This window comes from Prorops nasuta, unplaced genomic scaffold (assembly GCF_024137725.1).
Source record: "Prorops nasuta isolate Cenicafe-Biocafe unplaced genomic scaffold, Cenicafe_Pnas_1.2 PNAS00035, whole genome shotgun sequence".
In the NCBI taxonomy this organism is placed as follows: domain Eukaryota; kingdom Metazoa; phylum Arthropoda; class Insecta; order Hymenoptera; family Bethylidae; genus Prorops; species Prorops nasuta.
The window spans coordinates 646296-670954 of NW_027116832.1; the positions used below are offsets into that span (position 1 = coordinate 646296).

The following is a 24659-nucleotide window of genomic DNA, read 5'->3' on the forward strand; positions in this document are numbered from 1 at the left end:
CACTCTCACCTTCCTCGCTCTCTCTCTCTCTCCGCCTCTTACAATGGCATCTCCGAACGCCTCGCCCTCGACCACGACTGCCGTCGTTCGCGTCGATCCCGGCCCAGCGCCTATGGCACTGGACATCCTCGACGAGGATGCCCTTCTGGCATCCCCGCCTCCTGCGGGCCCGTCTGAGGATCCCGCTCCTATTCCCGCACCTGTTCCCGTGGCGCAGGTTGACGTTCCGGCGGCAACCTGCGTTGCTGTTACCGAGGTGGGCGGTAGCCCATCTGTTACCGAGGAGTTGGCGAAACACTCTGCGGAGTCTGGGCATGAGGAGCTGGGTACGTATGTACTCAGCGAATTAATGCAGCGACACTGCAGGATGCGTTCGGTAACCCCGACGCCTATGGAGGGGAGCAATCAGGGTCTTCCTAGACGTAGTCTAGAGGAGTTGCTTGCTGCTCTCTTCCGAGCGGACCTCGGTCTCTACCACGAAGTCGTGGCAGCGGTCGAGGTAGCCGAGGCACCTGGGTTGAGCACCCCTGTCCGCAAACTCTCCCGAGTGGGGCGTAAGCGGGCCAGGGAGGCCCAACGGGAGACAGCGGTAGCTGTTCCGAAGACGAAGCGGCCGTCGTACGCAGCGATGGCGTCCGCTAAGCCTCCAAAAGGAGCAAGGCAACCGTTGTCGCCTAAGGTGACTCCGGCACAAGGTTGCCAAGTGTAGTACTTTCGGTACTACCGTAGTACCCAAAAGCGACATATCCTATAGCGTAGTACTATTTTGGGTACTACGCTATAGTCGCTGCTGATACTACTGGTCGGCGGAAATACGTCAGAGGGTAGAGACTGTAGAGGGACCGCAATATAGATATTTCTAATTACTAATTTCAAAATACATAATGCATGGTCCGTGAGCCAAGACAAATGTTAGTATTATTGTATCGTACATACATACCGCAAGTTATAAAGTAATATAAAGAAATAAAGTGACAGTTTTAATCTTACTGACAGCTGATATACTGATGGTATAAGTGAATAAATAAAGTGACGAAATTTGTAAAATGTACATAAAAATAATTTTTAAAAGTATATAAAGGACTGAACATTTTAGATAAGTATAACAATAAATTTTATAATATAAAATGTAAGATATAAATATTTTGTGGTACTTTGTGGGATTTTATTTCAGATTAAACTATAGTAATGTGTTTACTATGTCACTGTGCTGAGGATGGAGCTATGCGGATTTTCAAAATTAAAATAAAGGAATAGACTAAACATAATGTGGTTATTGTGTCATTGTTGAGATTCAAACTATGTTAATTGAGACGGATAATAAAATAAATGAGTGAAAAAACTGGGTAAATACAATAATAAATAAAGAAGCTGACAAATTAGATATATAATATAAAATGTAAGATATTTTATAGTACTTTCTGGGATTTTATTTCAGATTAAATTATAGTAATGTGTTTACTATGTCACTACTGAGGATGGAGCTATGTGGATTGAACATTAAAATGAGAGGAATAGATTCACCATATTATGGTTACTGTGTCATCGCTGAGGATCAAACTGTGTTAATTGAGATGAATATTAAAATAAACAAGTCAACACATTGGGTAAATACGATACAAATAAAGAAGCTGACAGATTACATTTGTAATTTCTAATGTAAGATTTTATATAGTACTTTTTGGGATTTTGTTTCAGATTAAATTATTGTAAAGTGTTTACTATGTCAATGCTGAGAATGGAGCTATGTGGATTGAACATTAAAACAAAAGGAATAGATTCACCATAATGTTGTTTCTGTGTCATCGCTGATGAGGATCAAACTGTGTTAATTGAGACAGACATTAAAATAAATGAGTCAGCAATTTGGGTAAATACAATAATAAATAAAGAAAATGACAGAATAGATATATAATATAAAATGTAAGATGTTTTATAGTACTTTGTGGGATTTTGTTTCAGATTAAATTATAGTAATGTACGTGTGTTTACTGTATCACTGCTGAAGATGAAGCTATGTGGATCGAACATTAAAAAAAAAGAATAGATTCACCATAATGTGGTTACTGTGTCATCGCTGAGGATCAAACTGTGATAATTGAGATGAATATTAAAATAAAGAAGCTGACAGATTAGATATATAATATAACATGTTAGATATTTTACAGTACTTTGTGGGATTTTATTTAAAGTTAATATATGTAAAATAAAATTTTTGTTTTCTTTTTACAATTGTATCTATATTAATTACTATATGTTGCAATCTCTTAAAATTAAGCCTCTGCTTTTATTAGCAAACTAATAGTTCCACACGGCAGTGGTGCCAGAATCAAGCTTTTAGCAACAAAAATGAAGATAAGCGCTAGCCAGCAGCAGTATAGAAAATTTAAAGGGAAGCGGTACAAACACAACTATGCCTGGAAAGCATAGGTGTGATTTGGACTTCAGGCAACATTGGCTTTAGAAGAAGAGCGACTACCGCTAACCGTGACATTTTTACGTGTTATCCGTGTGAAGTGGTGCTGCGTTTACCTAAAAAGTCAAAGCAAATAAAAATGCTTTTCCTAAATTGATTTGTAATATTGATAAAATGGTCAAATGTAGCCATTAATTAATTAGATTTGGTAATAAATACAGAAAATGCGTTTTATTATAACAAATGAGTTGAGGTAAAATAAACTCAATGTTTTTATATTAATCTGTTAACAAATGCATTTTTTTATTTATTATTGAGTCCAATAAATTAATGGTTATTAAAAAAAAAATTCCTTGTAATGAAAAAAAAAATGAAAAAATTTTAAACTTCACCAAGACTCGAACACGAGCCCACCGCATGACAAACGACATCCTTACCACCTGCGCTACAGCGCTCACTTGATGTACCAAGAGCAAAACAGCCTTTTAAAGACTGACTACAATTCTTTCACTAACTCGTCAAAAACGATCAAGAATTAGCTGCAATAATAAATACATTTATCTCCACAGCATTATTGCACTAAATTTATTATGTTTTTAATTTGAAGCATACATTTTACATGAAGATACGATACTTTAAGGATGTTCATGCAATACTTTAAATACAAAACTATTCATATGCTGGTTTATCATAGTTATTCGACTACATATAACAAATATTATAATATTACTTAATTAATTTATGATAGTTGAGCATATGAATAGTTTTGTATATAGAGTACTGAATGGTTTTAAATTATCATATCTTCATGCAAAATGTATGCTTCAAATTAAAAACAATAAATTTAGTACAATAATGCTATGTAGATAAATGTATTTATTATTACAGCTAATTCTTGATCGTTTATGACGAGTTAGTGAAAGAATTGTAGTCAGTCTTTAAAAGGCTGTTTTGCTCTTGGTACATCAAGTGAGCGCTGTAGCGCAGGCGGTAAGGTTGCCGTTTGTCATGCGGTGGGCTCGTGTTCGAGTCTTGGTGAAGTTTAAAATTTTTTCATTTTTTTTTCATTACAAGGAATTTTTTTTTTAATAACCATTAATTTATTGGACTCAATAATAAATAAAAAAATGCATTTATTAACAGATTAATATAAAAACATTGAGTTTATTTTACCTCAACTCATTTGTTATAATAAAACGCATTTGTTGTATTTATTACCAAATCTAATTAATTAATGGCTACATTTGACCATTTTATCAAAATTAAAAATCAATTTAGGAAAAGCATTTTTATTTTATTTATTCACTTATACCATAAGTACATCAGCTGTCAGATAGATCAAAGCTGTCACTACTCCTTATTTCTTTATTACACTTTATTTTTCCGTATAAAAAACATTTGTCTTCGTTCACGCCGTTCACGGTGACTGGCTGTGAATATAATATATATAATTTTTTATATATTACGTTCTGCATTTAAGATGGCTACTGACGTATTTCCGCTGGCAGTATACTTTGTGCAGTCTGCATTCCTTATATCAAAATTCACTTACTATAGAGCGTAGTACTATTCAAGATGGCGGACTTGGCAACCTTGCTCCGGCACCACCGGTGAAGAAGGCGAAGCCTTCCGATCCTGTGGCCACGCACGCTACCGGCAATTTCGGCATACGTGTATGCTGGAATTGCAAGGGTAAGGGCCATCGGTTTTCCGAATGCCCTACACACCAGTTACAGATGCTTTCTGTAAAGGGTGTGGGCGCACCGGAAAAACGTTGCGCACCTGCCCTGCCTGTGGACCGCATTGGCAGACAATCGGTCCATACGTGGCGAAAGCGGGTACGAACGTACCACGTAAGGTGATAGCGGCAAAACGCAGATCCGAGCGTGGGAAAGTACACGCCCAACCACGGCCTTCCGAGGCGACTCCGAAGGGAGTTCCCCAGGTGGTAACCCCACCGAAGGAAAAACCTTCGAAACCGCTAAAGACGAAGGCGGCTCGTAAGGAGGTCTGTATGAATAGGGTTTCGCAGGTAGTCGAGCCCTAGAAATACTCCTCCTGCAAGTTACCGAATGTTACCGGTACGAGAAATCGTACGATCCCGCACGCTACCGTACACCTCGGTGAATTTCCCATCAATTTTCCATCCTATTTTCCTTCCTTTTCATTCCTTTCCTATCCATCTAAAACAAACAGAAATTGATGAGCTTGAGCCAGTAAAGGCCAATGTTTTCAGAACGAGGTGAGACAGGGACCACACGTGGACCCTCTGTCGAAAAATGATACCGGTACTGCCATCTAGCGGTAATCGACGGCAAGACGAATCTATAATTCGTCGAAGTGCTGCCGTCGGTCGTGATCGATGGTACTAGAGATCGATAAACTCGATCCTAGTGCTGCCATCTAGGGCCGTTGTCACAGACAACTTCAGAATCGTTTAAAAGGCAACATACCAGGGCAAAATATGAAAAGCAGAAATTTGCGTTGGCAACACTGAAACCATCCAGGAAATGACGTCATTTTCAAGATATTTTAAATTCAAGTTAGATAATTTTTATCAAGCTTATATTGAAAGAAGAAGTATACAATGTGTATTTTTTCAATGTTTTGTAAAATATTATTAAAATGATATTAATTAATAGAGAATAAATGTACCATTTAAATGATGTAAAGTTACAAAGTAAATAAATGAGAAATATTATTAAAATGGACATGAACATTATTTTTATTTAACAATTTTTAAATTAAAAACATATTTATATAAAACAAATATAGAATTGTAGTAGCTATATATTTAAAGTTTTTAAAAAATTAAAAATGAATCTGAGCTATAGGTAAACGACTAAAATATAATTTAAGTCATTTAAGATGATGGAATAAGTTCTGAGAATTTTAAATTTTCCATAAGGTTTCACTCGATATTAATGAATTTCTTTTAGCTCTTCATCCAAGCTTCTACATAATTTTTGCCACTGCAGCACACTATTTCAATTACATTCAGTAGCATGCAGTTTTTATATGCTTGATATCCCAATCGACTGTGTGTGTATTACAATATTCAGTAATAATGCTCCTAATTATCAGCCAACATCAAGTTCCTTCAACACAGACCGCTTTGGTTGACCCTTGGCATAAGATGTGATCAGTTGTAACAGTTCATCTTCAGATTCTGAGTAGAAGGCTTCAACTAGATTATTTGTTGCGAAAGCTTGTTTTTGGAATTGAGCTTATGTCAATGGTAAGCATCTGATGAGATAAGTGCACTGCTTCATAGCCAAAAGAGATGTTAAATCATAGCCATCCATTGAATACGTAGACACAGTTTCTCCTTCTGATATATCAATGAAATTCTCTTTGGCTATAGCATTTTTCGCAGCGTCCATAATGAAACGCTCAGCAAAATCGACATTACAAGTTGATGCAGTATCAGATAATGCAAAAAGATGCATTTGATCAAGGCTAGACAAGTCAGGAAGATGAGTGGACGTTACAAGACGAGACAGCATTCTATCTTGCCTAGGACTGAAGTGTGAAATTCCTTATCTTTCCGGTATTGAGGACCTTCTATCTTTCTGTCGCGAAATTTCGTAGTCTTCCTCCAACATTATATCCGACGATTCTCCTTCGTTCACATTACTATTAAACAAACAAGTCATTGTAATCCTGTTTATCTTTGATTGGCTGTGCTACATTTGTTTCTCTGTCGGCTATAAGTAGCGTCCATAATGGCAGAGGAGAGATAGACGTTATCTCATCATAATTTTACGTTAATCCTCTGAGTACTTGATTCGTTGATCCCCGAGGTTTTAATGGAGAAGTCGTGTCCACATAGCTGACCGATATTGTCCTTAATCTGGACCATCCTCCTCGTTACTTCGTAAAATTGTCATAATTCGCTTTTAACGCGAATGGACTAGCAAAGCATACCTCACCAAATGAGCCAGGATAGCCTTTACTCATTTGACCTTGCCAGACGTTTTTAGTTCCATGAGCTGCTGAGAGTGATACTGGGGGAAAGACAGGAAAAGAAATTAGCGAAGCTTTGAAAAAGCTGCAATAAGGCATATAATCGAAGCTGGCAGTGTCATTTTGCATACCACGTTTCTTTTTAGCACCAAGCATTATGTTATGTTTATGCTGCTAACTCTTGACAAGAGTGGCATGGAATTGACACATTGGAAAATCATCACTGTGACGTTTCCTGTGCCAGAATTTTCAAATCTTCGTCTCGCAAATTTCCACTCACTTGAAACTCGTCAGAATCCTGATGCTGCAAATTCGAGTAGAACCAATCAATTTTTTGGCTGCGTTTCTATTGAGAATAAACGTGCATTTTCGAATCCATACCAACGATCAATTTACTGTCTCTGGCCCAGGATACTTACATAGGTAACGGAGGGAGGCAAGCCATCGGCAGTTGTTAATTAAATTTTACGTAATTTCATCCTACGAACTACTGCCCATACTTTCGCACTCATACATAGCCACGCAAAATTTTATGTATATAGCAATAGTCCGGATCATTTATCGTAGGACACGTAAACAATAAATTTTATATCAATCTGTAAGAATTAAAATAATTTGTAGTAAATTCTAAATAATCAACAGTACATTTGTAATATAATTACCGCGAAAAATATTCATTGATCAAATATTGGCGGTCGTCATTGGTTGGGTCAGAGGTGCTGTAAGGGATACTCAAGTAATGCCCAATACCTCGCGGAATTTTTCGCTTATCGCGACGAGTAATATTATACAATACTGCCGTTGCAAGGATCACATTGATGGTCCGATCCGGTGTTTTAAATCGGCTGCCGATGGTTAATACGGGGAATATCCGTCCCCAGCACCCAAAACACCTTTCCACCTATAAAGATTTAATAAAGGTTTAATACTTTTCAATATTAGTTATAAAAACCTCATTTCCATTTCTTTGTATATCTTACCATACAACGTGTCCTTATATGTGCCTCATTGTATAACACCTCTGCGGGAGTGTTTGGATTGGCTAATGGTGTCATCAGATAACGTTGATTACAATAGCCCCGGTCTCCCAAGATTAAACCGTTTCCGCATTCATAGTGATCAAAACGATGTTTTAACCTACTATTTGCGAAAATGGTTGAATCATGGGTAGATCCAGGCCACCTCGCTACGACATCCATTAGCTCCAGGTCACTGTTGACGAGGCATTGGACATTAATGCTGAAATACCCCTTTCTATTACGCCATAATTCGGCATCTTCTCCTCCTAAAAACAAGATGATGATTATGAACAATAAATATTGAATAAAAATTATTCTCAATATAATATACTACTTATTTTTAAAAATAAGAAGCATTAAAATTTCACTTACCATACGATTTTATGCGTACATGAACACAATCAATCGCGCCAATGACCCTAGGCATTCCAGATATTTTGAAATTCTGAGACATTGTACGCACTTGATGAGCCTCTCCTCTTGGTAATTTAACGTATAGCGGAAAAAGTTTTCTTGCTATAACCTCGAAGATTCTATGAACTATTCTTTGGGCAGTTTTGGTGGATATTCCACAAAAATCTCCTACAACTTGCAGGAAGCATCCTGTTGCATAGAACCGTAATGCAACCAGTAACTGGATAGTTGGTGTTACTGCATTATTTCTGTAATAATATAAGATAAATTTGTTACTTTATTTTGTTTTCCTTAACCAACAATAAAAATATATGTATGTATATACATATCAGTCTGCACAATTTCATCCTCTATTTGCACCAACACTTCATTAAATTGCAGCTTAGTCAATCGAAAGCGGAGTCGAAATTCGCGGCAATTTAGCGTATTCAAATAGTTTATCCTATTGTAAACCATCCTTGGTTCACGATCAGAATTTTCCTCCTGCATAATTTCCATTGTAATTCAATGCAACATCTACGTAATAAATTGTATAAAACAATTCACAATCATAAAACAAAATAGTAGTGTTACTGTAAAACTTGACAGATTGTAACCAACAAGGAAAAGGTAAGATTGACAATTTTGGTTTAAATAAAATATTATTGTTAAAGTATACTTATCCATGTGAGATTTTACTGTGTCATTTTTTATGTAAACAATAATATTCTCAGATGGGTGTATAGCTTTAGGAAAACTCTTAAGTTGTTAAAATATATTTTTGAAATTTTTTTTTTCTAGATGGACAAGATAACTGAAAAAAGAATAAAGTTCGTTTCAATAATTGAAAAATATTTTTCAATAATTGAAAATAAAAGAACTGACGGCTACACCAAAGGAGAAAAAGAAAAAGTGTGGCAAAAAATAGCAACCGAAGTAGCTATTGCTACAAACGGGGAATGGGGCAGCAATGTCGATTTAAAAAACTCGTGGAAATTATTAAAATGTAATGCACGTAAATATGCTGCAGCTCAAAAGAACGAGCTATACAAGACAGGTAATATATGATTTAAAATGGTAATAATGTTTATTTAAATTAAAGTAATTCCTTTTAGGCGGTGGAAAATCAAAGGCCCCGGCCGTCGATGAGGTCTTTGAAAAAGTGATCTCTTTAATAGGGAAATCGGCTGTAGGTATTGCTGATTGTTTAGGGAGCGATCACATACCTCAGGCGAAATCTAGCAATCCTAGGGGCAAAAAGAGGCCTACAACAAACAATGAGCGGAGAACTACCGTTTACGAACTACTGCAGGACAGTGATTCGGAAAATGCAGATGACCCTCAGCATGTGTTCGATGTAAATATATAATATATCTTCATTCTCATCCAAACTATAAAAAATTTAAACAATTTCATATTTTATTAGGCATTAAGGGAGAAAGGAGCCATCGTCTCATGGGGACATGATGGGGGCCCAAGCTCATTACGAAAACCTATAAGCGCCCCTATAGCTGAAATAACAAAAGGAGCTGCTGCATCATCTAGTGCAATACAATTTGATAATGATACTCCAGCTACATATAAGTTGTTCCTGGAAGAAAAAATAAAAACACAGAGGGAGAAGCAGCGATATTATCAGCTGAAATCAGCTATTGCTGCGAAAAAGCTGAAAAAGTTAGAGGAGGAAAGGTATAATATAAATTATAAATTGTTTATACGTATTATTTATTATAATTTTCAATTATTGTTATAAGTAACCCAATTTTTTATTTACAGGAGTTTCCTTGAATAAAATTATATATTTAAAATTTAAATGTAGAGCCACTACTATTCTATTATTGTTTCATATAAATACGTTTTTAATTTAAAAATTGTTAAATAAAAATAATGTTCATGTCCATTTTAATAATATTTCTCATTTACTTACTTTGTAACTTTACATCATTTAAATGGTACATTTATTCTCTATTAATTAATATCATTTTAATAATATTTTACAAAACATTGAAAAAATACACATTGTATACTTCTTCTTTCAATATAAGCTTGATAAAAATTATCTAACTTGAATTTAAAATATCTTGAAAATGACGTCATTTCCTGGATGGTTTCAGTGTTGCCAACGCAAATTTCTGCTTTTCATATTTTGCCCTGTTATGTTGCCTTTTAAACGATTCTGAAGTTGTCTGTGACAACGGCCCCTAGCGGCCCGTAGATGAAGCAGAGCTATCGAACGCCTAGATCGAAATTCGATTAATCGAAGGGCGATTGTTATCGAGCAGAAGCGATAAGTGAGAATACGAGAATCACTTAGATCGTCTGCGCATGCCCAAAGCTCGGGTGGGGGTAACCTACCCGACGGACGGATAACGGGGCAAAACAAAATTTTGCCGGTTCACTCCAGCGACAACCCTTGGACCAAGCACACGAACAACGCACTATAGTAGTATGGCTAAAGGGATTCTGGGACCGGGTGGCGAGGGGGTCGGGGTTTCGCGGGGGAAGGGGAGGTAGGGGAAATACCCCCACTTCTTAGCGGAGTGGGGATTGCCCCCACTCCAGAGTGGTGGGGGAAGCCCGGTGGTGGGGGAAAATTAATCACGTGACACTCCAATTGTTTAGCCTTTAACAAAAAGGTTTATTTATATCGTTAGATCTCTTGGTACTGATAACGTGGTATAATTTTCAATTTATAAGATGTTTGCGAATCTAAATTCCATTTTATAAATTGTGATTGTGTAGTACATCGCGCGCCTATCTGCCTATTTTGTTATTTCATTCATTGGTATGCCTAATTTCAAATGAAAAATTCCAGCCGGTGTTCGCAACGGGTCCGCCAAACGTCCCAGCCCTTTACGCGAGAGATATAAGAGAGAGGGAGAGAGAACACATATTTTAAAATTAATTTATTATGAAAGGAATTGAGGGAACGTATAAATACACGTAGATTTTGGGAAACAGCCTTGCGGCATAAAAAACACACTATTATTTAAAATACATATATTTCACAATATTCATTTTTTTTTTCTAATAATCTGCAGCGAGATAGCTGGGCTCTGCATGTTGTTATTCTCGTTGCTGCTGCTGCTAATCGTACCATTTTGATTAGTTCTTCCATCTAAAATCAAAATGGTCCACTTTGCCTCGTCGAAGTAAGGTCTACCTCAGGCTCCATTTGCGCAGCTTGTGTTCCCGTGACGAAAGTCTCCGATTGTGTAGCCAATATTGCTCACCTTAAACATAATTGAAATCATGTTGTTACTTTTCGCATAGTAAGAGCTCTATTTTTTAACAAAGCAAGTATACTTACAAAAATTCAGCACGTCTTTCATCGAAGAAAAAGAAGTAGTAGGTACAGATGGATTTTCATCCTCCTCCTTCCTTAGATTTTATCCTCACAATGCACCAAGTAAATCAGGAAAGTAACGAAAATTTAAATAAAGCAAACTTAAATGCTTCCAGAAAAAATAACGAAGTGCTAAATCCATCAATTTCAACGATCGATTAATTTTCTATGATTTTTTAATGTGTACTGTACTGTTGAAGGTTTGAGGACTGAATGCTGCTCCACCGAGGATATCCCGTCGAGAGAAAGTCTTTATCGGTTTTTAAAATATAAAGTTACATGTGATAAGGAGTTAATTCTTTCTTAATCAAAATAAGAAGAACCATACCCTCCGAATAATCACCGTATAGAGATATTTTTTTTCCTATTGTCTTTAACCTATAGGTTACAATCACAATAAAAATTCATCATAAGTAAGAAAATCTTAGAAAATTACTCTTTCCAAGAAATACGATAATATCATTTTTTTTTCTATTGAGTTATACTGTGATAAGTCAATCACAATGAAAATTCATCGCAAGTAAAAAAAAAAAAAAAAAAATTACCCCTTCCAAACATTGATATTAAATACGCTTAATATACGATAATATCGTTCGTATATATTAAACAATATGACCGAGAGGTGATCAATCCAAGACAAGAGAAAAAAAAATGTTGAATACTTTTTATTGCTTAACACTTTTATATCAGACACAAGTATGTTACAAGTCTTAACGGTTCAACTCTTTCTTTAGTAACGGTCGAACAACATATTCAAACAGAAGAAATAACTGCCAAGGGAAGGAACAATACCGCCATCTATACTCGGTATGCACTTAGTAGTACCAACCCAGAGCCAGCCGCAAAAATAAAAGAACCATTTTCAAATAATCATTTTCTTTATCATTGATTTCCAACACTCTCCCTCAATGATAAAATTCCCTCATTTTTAGTAGCACATATTTTTATGTTATATTATATTACTCTCGATTTAACAATCACTTATACCTAGATCGTCTCGAAAACGTTTTAATTTGATTTTACCTAGTGGTTTTGTCATCATATCTGCAATCTGTTTTTCCGTATTTATGTATTTTACATTAATTATTTTGTCTTTAATTTTTGTTCTGATAAAATGAAATTTAATGTCTACATGTTTTAATCGTTTATGGAACTCTGGGTTCTTACTGACTCTTATTGCAGATTGATTGTCCTCAAAGATTGTTACAGTTTCGTATTCATTAGTAACTTTAAAATCATGAAAAAGATTTCTAATGAAACAAGCCTCGCTTGCAGCGGCGCTTAAGGCCATATACTCTGCTTCAGTTGATGAGATTGCTACTGCCGACTGTTTGCATGAAGCCCAGACAACTGTGCAGTTAAAAACCTTAAATAAATACCCTGCAGTGGATTTTCTGTCAGTAGAATCCCCTGCCCAATCAGAGTCTACAAATCCTACAATGTTATCACCTTCATTCATTGAACTTTTAAATATTAAATTTATATTTATAGTGGCTTTTATGTATCTTAATACTCTTTTTAATGCACTCCATAATTTAATGCTTGCGCATGTCTGGTATCTACTCAGAATGCTAATGGAATTACATAGGTCTGGCCTTGAACACAGCATCGCATACATAATTGACCCTATCAAAACTCTACATCTATGTTCAATTTCATGATTTTCAGATTTATTTATTTTTAATTCTTTATAATTAAAATTCGTTTCCATGGGTGTTTCCACTCCATTGCAGTCTTGCATATTGAACTCTTGTAATATCTTGTTTAAGTATTTCTTTTGACTTATAATTATTTGACCTTTTTCAACATTCTGTTTGATTTCCATTCCTAAAAAACTACTCACTCGACCAAGGTCTTTCATCCTAAAGTTTTTGTTTAATACTCTTTTTATATTATTGACCTCAAACTCATTATTCCCTGCTATGAGTAAATCATCCACATATATTACTACATAAGTTTTAGATTCACCTTTTACATTGATATAGAGGCAATATTCAAATTCAGACCTATTAAATCCGTTTGCTATCATTAATTTGTCAAACTTATCATTCCAATTTCTTGGTGATGTTTTTAATCCATAAAGAGATTTTTTTAGCCTAACAATAGATCCACTTTCCTGTTTAAAACCTTCAGGCAATAAGATGTACACTTCTCCATTTATCTCACTATTCAAGAAAGCGCTACATACATCCAATTGAAATATTTTCATTCCATATCTATTACATATTGCTAAGAAGATTCTAATTGAAGCTAGCTTTGCTACCGGGCTATATATATCAGATAAATCTACATCCTTTTGCAAAAAGCCTTTCGCCACTAATCTCGCCTTATAGGAAAACGCGTTTCCGTATTCTGATTTTTTACGCCTAAAAACCCATCTACAGGTTATTGCACTACAGTCTCTAGATTTTGTTGTAGTTTCCCAGGTATGATTTTCTTTCAAAGCTCGAACTTCTTCATCAATAGCCGCTTGCCACTTCTCCGATTCCCTTCCTGTTACAGCTTCTTGAAACGTTGAGGGGTCACATCCATCACCTTCTGTTAGTAAGCAAGTGTAATAATCCTTTAGTTTTGTCGGAGTTTTCAAATTGCTCCTATTCCTCAGGCTGTACTTATGGGACTCTTCTTCTTCGCATGATGCATAGTGCTCATTTTCTTCTCCGTTGCTTTCAGATTGATTATCGGTTAATGAATATTCTTCTTCAGCTTCTTCTAGGTGATTTTCAACAGCTACAAATTTTGACTCATTGTCGTCTTCCAATTCATATATCTTTTCTTCACCTTTTCCATCTTCTACTTTTTCAGTTAAAAATATAACATCTCGGTGATGTTCTACTTTATTTGTTGATGGAATATATATCCGATAAGCCTTTGTGTTCTCACCGTAACCCACAAAAATGCCAATTTTGTTTTTTGAATCCAATTTGAGTCTTTTTTCTTTTGGGATGTGGACTGACACTTCAATCCCAAAGGGATAGTAATTATTCCAACTCGATTCTTTGCCGAACATTAATTCAAAAGGACTCTTGTTGCTTTCTTTATTTAAACTTGTTCTATTCAGAACAAATGCTGCTGTATTTACAGTCTCAGCCCAGTATTTCTTCTCCAGACCATGTAACATAGCCCTAGCAGCCTCGATTAAGGTCCTCAGCTCTCTTTCAGCTCTCCCATTTTGTTCAGGTGTGTATACGACACTCCTTTGATGGCATATTCCTTGGCCTTCTAATAGTTTGGTCATTTCTTGGTTAATGAATTCTAGTCCATTATCTGTCCTTAATACCTTAAATTTTTTCTTGGTTTGTCTCTCTGCATGATGAATAAAGTTTCTTACATTTATTGTTACATCAGATTTTCTTTTCATAAAATATACCTGCCTATATGCTGAGTTATCATCTTTCAGTAATAATATATATCTTGCTCCACCGATTGACTCTGTTTCCATAGGGCCACAAACATCGGCATGCACAAGTTCTAATGGTTCTTGTGCTTTAGACATACTTTTACTGAATGGTTTTCGATGCTGTTTTCCAGCCAAACATTTTTTGCAAATTTTACCATCATCTTTGTAGCATATATTATTTTTTCTTAGAAAACATTTTACCTTATCCATATTTTGGTGTGCTAAACGCTCATGCCATATTGATAAATTTTCAATGTTATTTACCATACAGCATCTGGTTTCTGCAATTCTTTTATTTTTACTTGAACTTTCCATGCTTGATAACATACTGTTTTCAACGTCTCTGCTTTGGAAAGCCATCCTAAACAAATTACTTTTTCTTTCTGCAATAACTCTTACTTCTTTGTTCTTGTCAAGAATTAGGCATTTATTATTGTTCGCAGACATAGAATAACCTTTATCTAATATTGGACTTACTGCGAACAGGTTATACTTTAAGCCAGGCACAAATAGCACATTGGACATAGTTGTTTCTATTGACCTTTCACCAGTCCAGGCTAACACTTTAACTGTTCCAACACCTTTTATCTGGAGTTCGGTTCCATCTCCAATTTTTACTGTTTTTGGCTCAATGATATCATTTATTTTTTCAAAAAGACGTTTATTCCAACTCATATGCTTACTTGCCCCAGTATCCAGGTACCAATTGTTAGCTTCAACATCACTTGAGACACCAATGAATGCATTTTCTTCCTTGTTTTCATCGGTTTTGCTTGGCCCCTCCTGTTTTCTTTCTTGACCCTTTCTGAACCAACACTGTTTTTCCTGGTGTCCAACTTTTTTACAGAAATGACATTTAACTTCTTCACTAGCATTTTTCCTTCTGCGGTTCTTTGGGCAATTTCTTGCTATGTGCCCACTTGAATTGCACGTGTAGCACTTTCTTTTTGTATTTGTTCCAGTATTTTGCTTCTGACCATTACATTTTTGTCCCATATTACTATGAGTGCTACTTGTTAATGCAGTAATCTCCTCGGCAGCTTCTATTCTTTCTTCCTCAATCAACAATCTTGAGGTTAACTCTTCCAGGCTCTGGTTTTTTTCGGGCACAGATTCCCAGGCCGATCTGAAATGCTTGTAGGGTTCTGGTAACGTCATTAGTATTTTTGTCATCACCATCTTATTGGAGATTTCTTCACCAGCTTGCTTTAATTTACTTGTTACTTCTTCAATTTTTGACAAGTATGTGGACACCGACTTATCTGCAAAAGTTAATGAAAAAAACTTTTGTTGCATCAGGTGGACGCTTACCGTGGATTCCTTGTCATAAATTGATTTGAGCTTCATCCACATTTCATTTGAACTTTCGCACGATAATAAGTGCACTAGCTGATTCGGTTCCATTCTTGTAACCAAAATTTCTTGTGCCTTTGCGTCCTCAGCCAGCCATTTTCTTACGTCGTTCAGCGGTTCCCTTGGCTTGATTTCTTCTCCACTGACCACGTTCATCAAACCTCTTCCTCGCAATATCACAGAAGTTTGAAATTTCCAAACTATCCAATTTTCACCATTTAGTTTGATCACTGGAATTACTGCTTGACCGCTTTCCATGTTATCTGCTCTTCTTTCGTATTGCGTTTTTCTTTTTATTTTTTTCGTTGTCTTAGAATTTCTTTGTTCTCTCTTAGCGTGGGTCTGGGCCCATAACCTATTAAACAATATGACCGAGAGGTGATCAATCCAAGACAAGAGAAAAAAAAATGTTGAATACTTTTTATTGCTTAACACTTTTATATCAGACACAAGTATGTTACAAGTCTTAACGGTTCAACTCTTTCTTTAGTAACGGTCGAACAACATATTCAAACAGAAGAAATAACTGCCAAGGGAAGGAACAATACCGCCATCTATACTCGGTATGCACTTAGTAGTACCAACCCAGAGCCAGCCGCAAAAATAAAAGAACCATTTTCAAATAATCATTTTCTTTATCATTGATTTCCAACAGTATAAAAAGTCAGCCTGTTAAACGAGAGCTGCATAGCAGTACCACGGGTGCTTGACGTATTAAGAAAAAAATAAGTGTGTGATTAAACTCATTAAAAAGAAACTTGTTTCTTACATAAAAAAAAAGGTAACGATATTTTTTTTTTCATTCGATTAGTACATGTATTTATAAAAATGATTTTTTTAACACTAATAAGGCTAATCATTTTTTTTTTCATATAGATAAAAATGAATTTCAATAAGATCAATGAATTGGGAAGCGTCATTCCAAAAAATTTCGTTAAATTAGATAGCTTGACGGAAAATGACGAGTACGACATTTCCGAAGTGGAAAAAATTAAGACAATATGGAATTAAAATCATTGTAAAGCTGTCAACAGCCGATTGGGTATTCTTGCCAGGGATAATGGCAAAATTGGCGGAAGATACGGAGCAGTTGCAGCAGCTACAAAAGGCTGCAGCAGGCAATAATTTAATAATGTTATATAAAGGAGGAAAATACCACAACGTGGAATTTAAGTCTAAAGTTTGATAGATATTTTGTATCCAAAAAGAAATAATGAATAAATTTGTTGTTTATTATATATTTATTTAATAAAAAATTGTTTTCGTATTTTTAACTTACATTTCTAACAATATTCGTAAGAGGATTATATTGTACAATTTTATCGTGTATGATTAAACAATAGGCTGTAGTATTATCCGGAATGATTTCCATACACTCGATCTCGAGTTTGACGTCTACCGTGCCGGTTTCTATGGACTCGTTCTGGTGCGAGCAGTCGAGGACGAAGAGCAGCCCGTACGTCAAAAAGTCCGTATAGTCGAGCATGGGTCTCGCGAGTTTCTCACCAGCGTAATAGGAGGTGAAAAACTTTACATACATGTCGTAGAGGACGGAATAGCGGGATTTCGTGAAATCAGTGTCGAGACGATCGTACGGATAAGATTCGGAATTCAGATAGAGTTTGACATAGAGTACTTTCCAATGACTGAATTTGAGCACATCCTCGTGCTGATTACTCTTTTTGTTCGTTCTGAACACCAGAATGACGTATCGCGGCTTCTCCAATTGCGTGGACGCTTTCACGGACCACGTGTGTCGCTGCGACTTGGGCAGTAGCGGATACTCGTAAAGTTCCCAGGCGCGAAAAGCGAGTGACAGACTCTTGTCCTGCTCGATGATACTCAGAAATTGGAGTTTCGTAATTTCGTTCAGGGTCACATGGGGTATTCTCCATTGCACTCGTAGCAGCTTGATCGACAAATCGGTGATTTTGACCGATGAGTAAATGGCATCTGTATCGTCGCGCGCGCGAATGAGAACGAGCTCGTGACGCGCGTTAACGACGACTCGCTGATAATCCTCGCAGAATCCCAGCAGCATTTTCAGGGGCACGCAAAAGCTGAAATTCTTAACAGCCTCCTTGAGCAGGTCTGCGGCCGTTGCGACGAACCATCCGGAAAGACGTAGACTGGCGCTCTCCTCGGTGCTCAGGGAGACGAGATTCTTCAGAGTGCTGGTAATACCGACGTTTCTGCATCGGTCGATCTCGATACCGTTCAATTCGTAACGCATCTCGTCGAAGAGGAAGGCCGCGGAAATGCAGTCGAGCGTAACTATATCCTCGTTGCTGGCGCTCGCGTCACGCGTGCCCTCCACCAGCTGTCCCTCGACGTAGAGATAACTCTCGCACGGCAGGAGTATCAAATCTTGCTGCTGTATGGGAATGCGAATTTCGTCGCTGTTCGCCAACGAGGCGTTCGTATACGGATTGTAGGCATGCATCTCCATTTTGGTGATGCGATTGTCGTAGGTCAGCGGTGCGGTGACGTTCAAGGGATCTGCCATTGTTCCACTATGTACTTTCGCCCAATCTCTTCACGGTGAATCCCAATGATTGTAAAAATTCTATATTTCTTCTCGTTAGCAAGAAGCTCCTCTTGTCACGATTCCTGCTTTCACTCCGATGAACCGGTGTATTCGACTCCACGCAGGACGAACGACTAGCGAACATTTCATCCAGTTTCACCGCTTTATAATCCTCGTTACTTTTGTAAATTAACATTTTTCTTAATGTGTAATCTTATGGTAATTTCTTCACGTCCAAAATCTACGAGACGATCGTCCTGATCGAGGATACGTAACGTGAGACGGTCGATTACTCTGACGATGACCGGTAGATAAATGACGGTTTTCGGTACCTCCGAGATTTTATAGCCCGGTGGTACGCTGGGAAAGAACTCGTGAATAATGTGTCGGGGTCTACCGTTGGTATACGCACCACCCGCAATGTTGCACTCGATGCGTAGAATATTTGTTTTCACAATGTTCACGGTTTCGTCGGATTCAGACTGGGCGTTCGGTTCGATCACGCGATTCGACGAGAAGCCCAGTAGTGAGCCAAAGTTATTCGGTTTTCCATAGTCAATCGAATATTTACACAATATTTCACACTTCAGTGTATTATTGTTCGCTCGTAGAAGAATAACACTGTTAATGTCGTCTTTAATTTCGTGTCTCGCAGAAATTTGAGACTGCAAATACTCATTTATCGCACTCAATTCGTAACAGCCTCTGGGTATCATCAGTACCTTAACGTTATCGTAGTAAAACTTATTATTCGTCTCGTCCACATTGGCTATCGAATTGTACGTTTGCATGTCCACGAGACCGATCTCGTAGCGATCGTCTTGCAGATTGATCGGGGGAAAGAAATCTGAATTTAATACTGATTTACGATCCGATAATGTCACGGTGAAAGACATTTTTTTTCAAAGTATCTGTTCTCGCAGGTATTTCACGCACAACTGACCGCAATTGCTTTTATCGTACGATTGATATTGATCATGATTGTAGTAGATTGTAACGTTAGGACCAAAGTAACGTACACATTTTTTCGGCGGTTTCAAATTTCCAAAGGAATCGAAATATACGACGATGTCGTTACGCTTGACGTAGGCTACCCAGTGGGTACCAGGGCCGCATTGATCGTCGAGATTCACGATCGCGCACTCGTTGCACCGCGGCCCGTCGAGCGGCAGAGATGTGCGCATAAAGACTCCACGAAAATGTGGTATGCGTCGGCAGGTGCGTGCCAATTGTATGTTGCTAGTAGCACCAGAATCCAGAAGGAGAGCTTCTACATTGCGACGAAATTTCCCCTCATTCATTATCTTCCCGCTCCTCTTCTCCGACAGTTTTTTTTTTTTTTTTTTATACCTCCACGGTTTCCCTCTCCGACGACTCGCTTGTACGGTTTTAGATAAAGACCTCGGCCTCTCTCGCGCTTCGCCGACGCTTCCATCGCGCGATTGTGACGTTGCATTTCCTGATATCGTTCTCTCTCAGCTTTTGCAGGGTTTACAGCCGCCGCTATACCCGATGCTCCACCTGCCAGTGCTCCGACTGCACCTAGCAGTGGGAGTATAGGTATTATATACCGCCCCGTTTTCTCGGTACTCGAATTCTTCTCTTCCTCGTAGTAGTACCAATTTTTTTCTTGTTGTTCTTTTTTTAGCCGCTACTGCTTTCTTTATCCCGACAATATTATTATGTAATCCCAAGCCAAGTTTACGCTTAGCATTCATCGATGCCCATACGGCTGTGGCGACCGCGCGTTCACCCAAGGTCGCGTCTCTTGCGGTAATACGTTCACGCGCTCTCCTCGCTAGCACTTTATCGGCCTGATGACGCTCCGGTAGATCCTAGTTGTGCCAATATGCTAAGTCGTCATCGAGGTAGGCCTCGTCCAGCGGATTAATACCACGATCGCCGCGCTCCAATCTTTCGCGAAGTCGAGTGCCGGGCCCGCAATAATTGTAACCGGGCACGTGCAGCTCAAATGGCAATTTTTTTAAGACTTTATTGAAGAACGATCCACACATTTAGAGCAACTGCTTTATTTTTTCTCTCTTTCTTCTTGCTGACAAAACTAACAGTCTTTCATCCGTCTCGGTGGTCCGTCGTGGTGAGTGGTATTAGGTAGATTGTAGTGTTGCAAGCGATATTGATATAGCTGCACATCCGAGTCCGCGCGAATGTGCCGATGTAATCTTTCCCACACACTCGCGATACTATCTGGAAAGTACTCGAGCAATACGATCTTCGGTATGTGTTCGAGCTGATGATTCGTCAAGTTCTGCAGGGAATCGACGACGACTAGCATGAACGCCATCATAATGGCAACTGACCGAATAGTTCCGTAATTCGCGAAATATAAATGAACGATACAGCTTTGTCAGAAAGTTAATAGCGAGGACGCATTTCGTGAAGCACGTGCCGACTATTCGCGTGACAAATTTGGATGCTCACAATGCTACCACGCAAATAAGAAAACGTCACGGATCGCTATTACCATCTACGATACGCTGCATAGTTTGCGGTCCGTCGAATTGCGGTAAGACAAACGTGCTGCTGAGCCTCATAGAGAGTACGCACGGTATGAGATTCGAAAACCTGTACAGTTTTGGCCATTAATCTTGCGCCGGGCGAGGGGTAACATGAAAAGGGGGGCAAAGGGTTATCTAGGGAATTCTTGTCGATACGGTAAATTTCTACCACTTCTCGCTGTCAAAGCTCTACCAAATTTGAACCTGTTCTTGTAATTATAAAGAAGAGTGATAATTTGAGAACGTAAATGATGAAAAGAAAAAGGAGAACATTTTAAAAAATAACAGGGAGAAAAAGGATCTCAGATGAGTATTCCGTAATATAAAGAATTACCAAATTTTTTATATTTTAACATGATATTTTGTGGTTTTTTCATTTTTGTTACAGGTCAAGTCCTATTTTTGAAGACCTGTCATCAAATAAAATAATTATTTATTTTCATTGAATAAGATAGCACTAATTTATTGTTCTTTCTTGTGTGACGCTGTCATCTCAATACTTGGAAATAAATGTAAAATGATATTGGTTTGTAGTTGAGGGAAAAAATTGTTATTATAAATTGACAAAGATTTAATGTAATTTATTTATGGTTTTTATAATAATTATATATAGTTTTAGCCAAATTAAAATAGTAAAAATTCATATGTTAATATTCTATTACGTCAGATGATATATGTTACAAATGATATTGTTATCTGTAAACGTTTTAAATTACTAATAAAATTTTAATCATTCTTATACCATATAAGTTATAACTATTGGTTGCATTGAAATTCTTTAATTGGCAAGGAGAGTGCACAAAACAAATGTAGACTTCTGATTGATTCGCCAACTTCTCATTCTGCCTAATTAAAATTTGAGTGCCTATTTCTCATCTTTAATATTATGAGCAACATGACAATGGATTCAAGTTTAATACAGTCATCTGCGGACAGTCCTTGCTAATATGTTAAAGTGAAATTAATGTCAAATACTATAGACAAAAACTGAAATGGATCTTCATTCGTTACATCAATTTTTTGCCATTTTTCTTCTTCAATTATTTCTTCTTCTTTATTATTTTAATATTCTTTCTTTTGTTGCTGAATCTTAAATATTCTTTTTCACAATGATTTTTAATTCATCGATTAGCAATAAATACATACACCTACAACTGTTCAGTGATATTTTCTGAACATCTTACTTTCCATAATCCAGTAGCCTCTCCTCTTTGAATTAATGTTTCATTATTATTTAGTATATATTACAATTTTATTTTTTAAATAAACAGAATACTTTTTAAAGTGTTTAAGCAATAGAACAAAAGACAATCCAATAGACTATTATTTTTATTATCAAGAAACAAATGACTAACCATTGCGGTTGTTATTTGTTTTATTGTTTAAGTGCTTCAAAAGTGTTTGTTACAAAGCAAATTTGCAATATGTCTAATATTAATGACAAATTAATTAAAAGAGGAGAGGCTTTAGGTATGTGGAAGTCAGGAAGAAGCTCAGATGACATTGCTGAAGAGCTACAGGTCAATAAATCCACTATTAATCGCTGGATTAAAACCTATAATGTGGAAGGATATGCAGGCTTAGCAGATCAAAGAACGAATAATAAGAGGCCAAGAAAAACGACAGAAATTGAAAATAGACAAATCGTCAGTCTTATGAATGAAAATCCTTTTCAATCATCATGCAGCATATTAAGTGAATTGGATGTAAATATATCTTCAAGAACTATACGCAGAAGGCTACACGAAGCTGGAGTACATTGCCATCCTGCTGCACATAAAATCAAATTATCTCCAGAACATAGGCAGCAAAGAATCGGATTTGCTTTAGAATACCTCAGTAAAGATGATGAATTTTGGGATAATGTAATCTGGAGTGACGAAAAGGTATTCCAGTCCTCTGAAGATGGAAGGATTTATGTTTGGCACCCGGATGGAACAAGATACGAAGATCAATATGTTCTACCTACAAACAGAAGCAATAGGATAAGTGTTGCGTATTGGGGGTGGATATCAAAGCATGGAGTAGGAGAAATAGTTGAAGTTGATACAAAAATGAACTCAGCCTTTTATACGAGTCATCTGGAAAATTCCATGATCCCCAGTGTCCGAAGAAGATATCCTGAGCAAGAGATGCCTATTATCAAATTTATCCAGGATAATTCGAGTGTCCACACCTCAAGAGTCACAAGACAGTGGTTTAGTGACCATCCGTGCATTGATGCAATTAATTGGCCTACAAAATCTCCAGATCTCAATATCATTGAGAATATTTGGGGCATCATTGTCAAACGCTGGAGACCGGAACAAGAAAGAGCAAAAGAGGCACTTAAGTTCCATGTAAGAAGAATGTGGGAGGAGTTGGCAAATGAACCTGATATTTGCAAAAATCTTGTGCTCTCTGTCCCACACAGATTACATCAGGTAATACAAACTAATGGTTATGCACTCCGTTATTAAATTTCTGGTACTTTCTTACCTTCCATCCTATCTTTTATAATTCCTGATGGTGCAGGGGGTTTTAGTGGGTATATCTGGGGGTGGCGGCTTGGTTGAGGTTTTCTTTCTCAAGAAAATCAAAAAATCACTCCCCCCAGAGGAGTCTTGACCTTTAAAGGGGTCTTTCTACATAACTCTGATCTCCAAAGATCAGAGTATGCGTAACAGCATTTCCTCATGCACGTTAATCTAAAAAAATAAAAATATATATATATATAGATAGAGCATCTCATAAAATAAAATTGCATCTGCCATTTTTTAAGAAGTTAACAAAAACGAAGATGAACATATAATTTCTACAAGTTATATAAAACTAAATTACCTTCCAGTCTTGTCAAATAATATAATTTTACTTTTTTTTATAGGTGATTTTTATCACATTCAACAACATATTATAATGGCAGCATCACACAAGAATTAAAACATGATAAATTAGTACTTACTGATCCAAAGAATATAAATAATTAATTTATTTGATGACAAGTCTCCAAAAATAGGACTTGACCTGTAACAAAAATGAAAAAACCACAAAGCATCATCTTAAAATATAAAAAATTTGGCAATTCTTTATATTAAGCAATACTCATCTGAGATCCTTTTTCTTCCTGTTATTTTTTAAAATGTTCTCTTTCTTTTCATTATTTACGTTCTTAAATTATCACTCTTCTTTATAATTACAAGAACAGGTTAAAATTTGGTAGAGCTTTGACAGCAAGAAGTGGTAGAAATTTACCGTATCGACAAGAATTCCCTAGATAACCGTTTGCCCCCCTTTTCATGTTACCCCTCGCCCGGCGCAAGATTAAAGGCCAAAACTGTACGTCTACTCGAAGTCGCTGCAGCAACCGAAGTATCGATATCTGGAACAGCTTCTGCAGGACACGGAGGAAATTGGTTACTTTCAATTTTCAAACAATTGCGAGGTTGTGAACGTCGCGGATGCAAAGCCGAATTCCATTTTCATATTCGACGATGTGGCCAACGACAAGCAGGAATATATAAGGGACTACTTTTGCATGGGTAGACATTCCAACATCGATTGCTTCTATCTCTGTCAGACTTATGCGAAAATACCAAAGCATCTGATACGAGATAACGCAAACTTGCTAATAATATTTAAGCAGGATGGAACTAATCTGAAGCATATTTTCAACGATCACGTCAACAGTGACATGTACTATGAGAAATTTCTCACATTGTGTTCGACCTGTTGGAGTCGCGA

At 37.0% G+C, this 24659-nt stretch overlaps 1 protein-coding gene and 1 long non-coding RNA gene across 2 annotated transcripts; one reads left to right on the plus strand and one right to left on the minus strand.

The window, feature by feature from the left end:
• Positions 1-1288: 1288 nt before the first annotated feature.
• On the plus strand, positions 1289-1980 carry LOC136783794 (uncharacterized). Its single transcript, XR_010824322.1, has 3 exons — positions 1289-1346; positions 1439-1607; positions 1699-1980. It is a non-coding gene; the product is annotated as an uncharacterized lncRNA (long non-coding RNA).
• Positions 1981-6602: 4622 nt separating this feature from the next.
• LOC136783702 (putative nuclease HARBI1) lies at positions 6603-8313 on the minus strand. The gene is made up of 4 exons (XM_066743957.1): positions 8141-8313; positions 7774-8063; positions 7363-7667; positions 6603-6728 (listed from the first exon to the last, which is right to left on the minus strand). The coding sequence occupies exons 1-4, from the start codon at positions 8311-8313 to the stop codon at positions 6603-6605; spliced, it is 894 nt and encodes a 297-aa protein (XP_066600054.1).
• Positions 8314-24659: the final 16346 nt, after the last annotated feature.

Coding starts and splice junctions, on each gene's coding strand:
- LOC136783702 (XM_066743957.1), bottom strand. CDS start 8,313: ATGGAAATTATGCAGGAGGAAAATTCTGATCGTGAACCAAGGATGGTT. Junction 8,064..8,140: donor GAAATTGTGCAGACTGATAT/GTATATACATAC, acceptor ATATTATTACAG/AAATAATGCAGTAACACCAA. Junction 6,729..7,362: donor ATATAAGGACACGTTGTATG/GTAAGATATACA, acceptor TATTCTCAATAG/AAACGCAGCCAAAAAATTGA.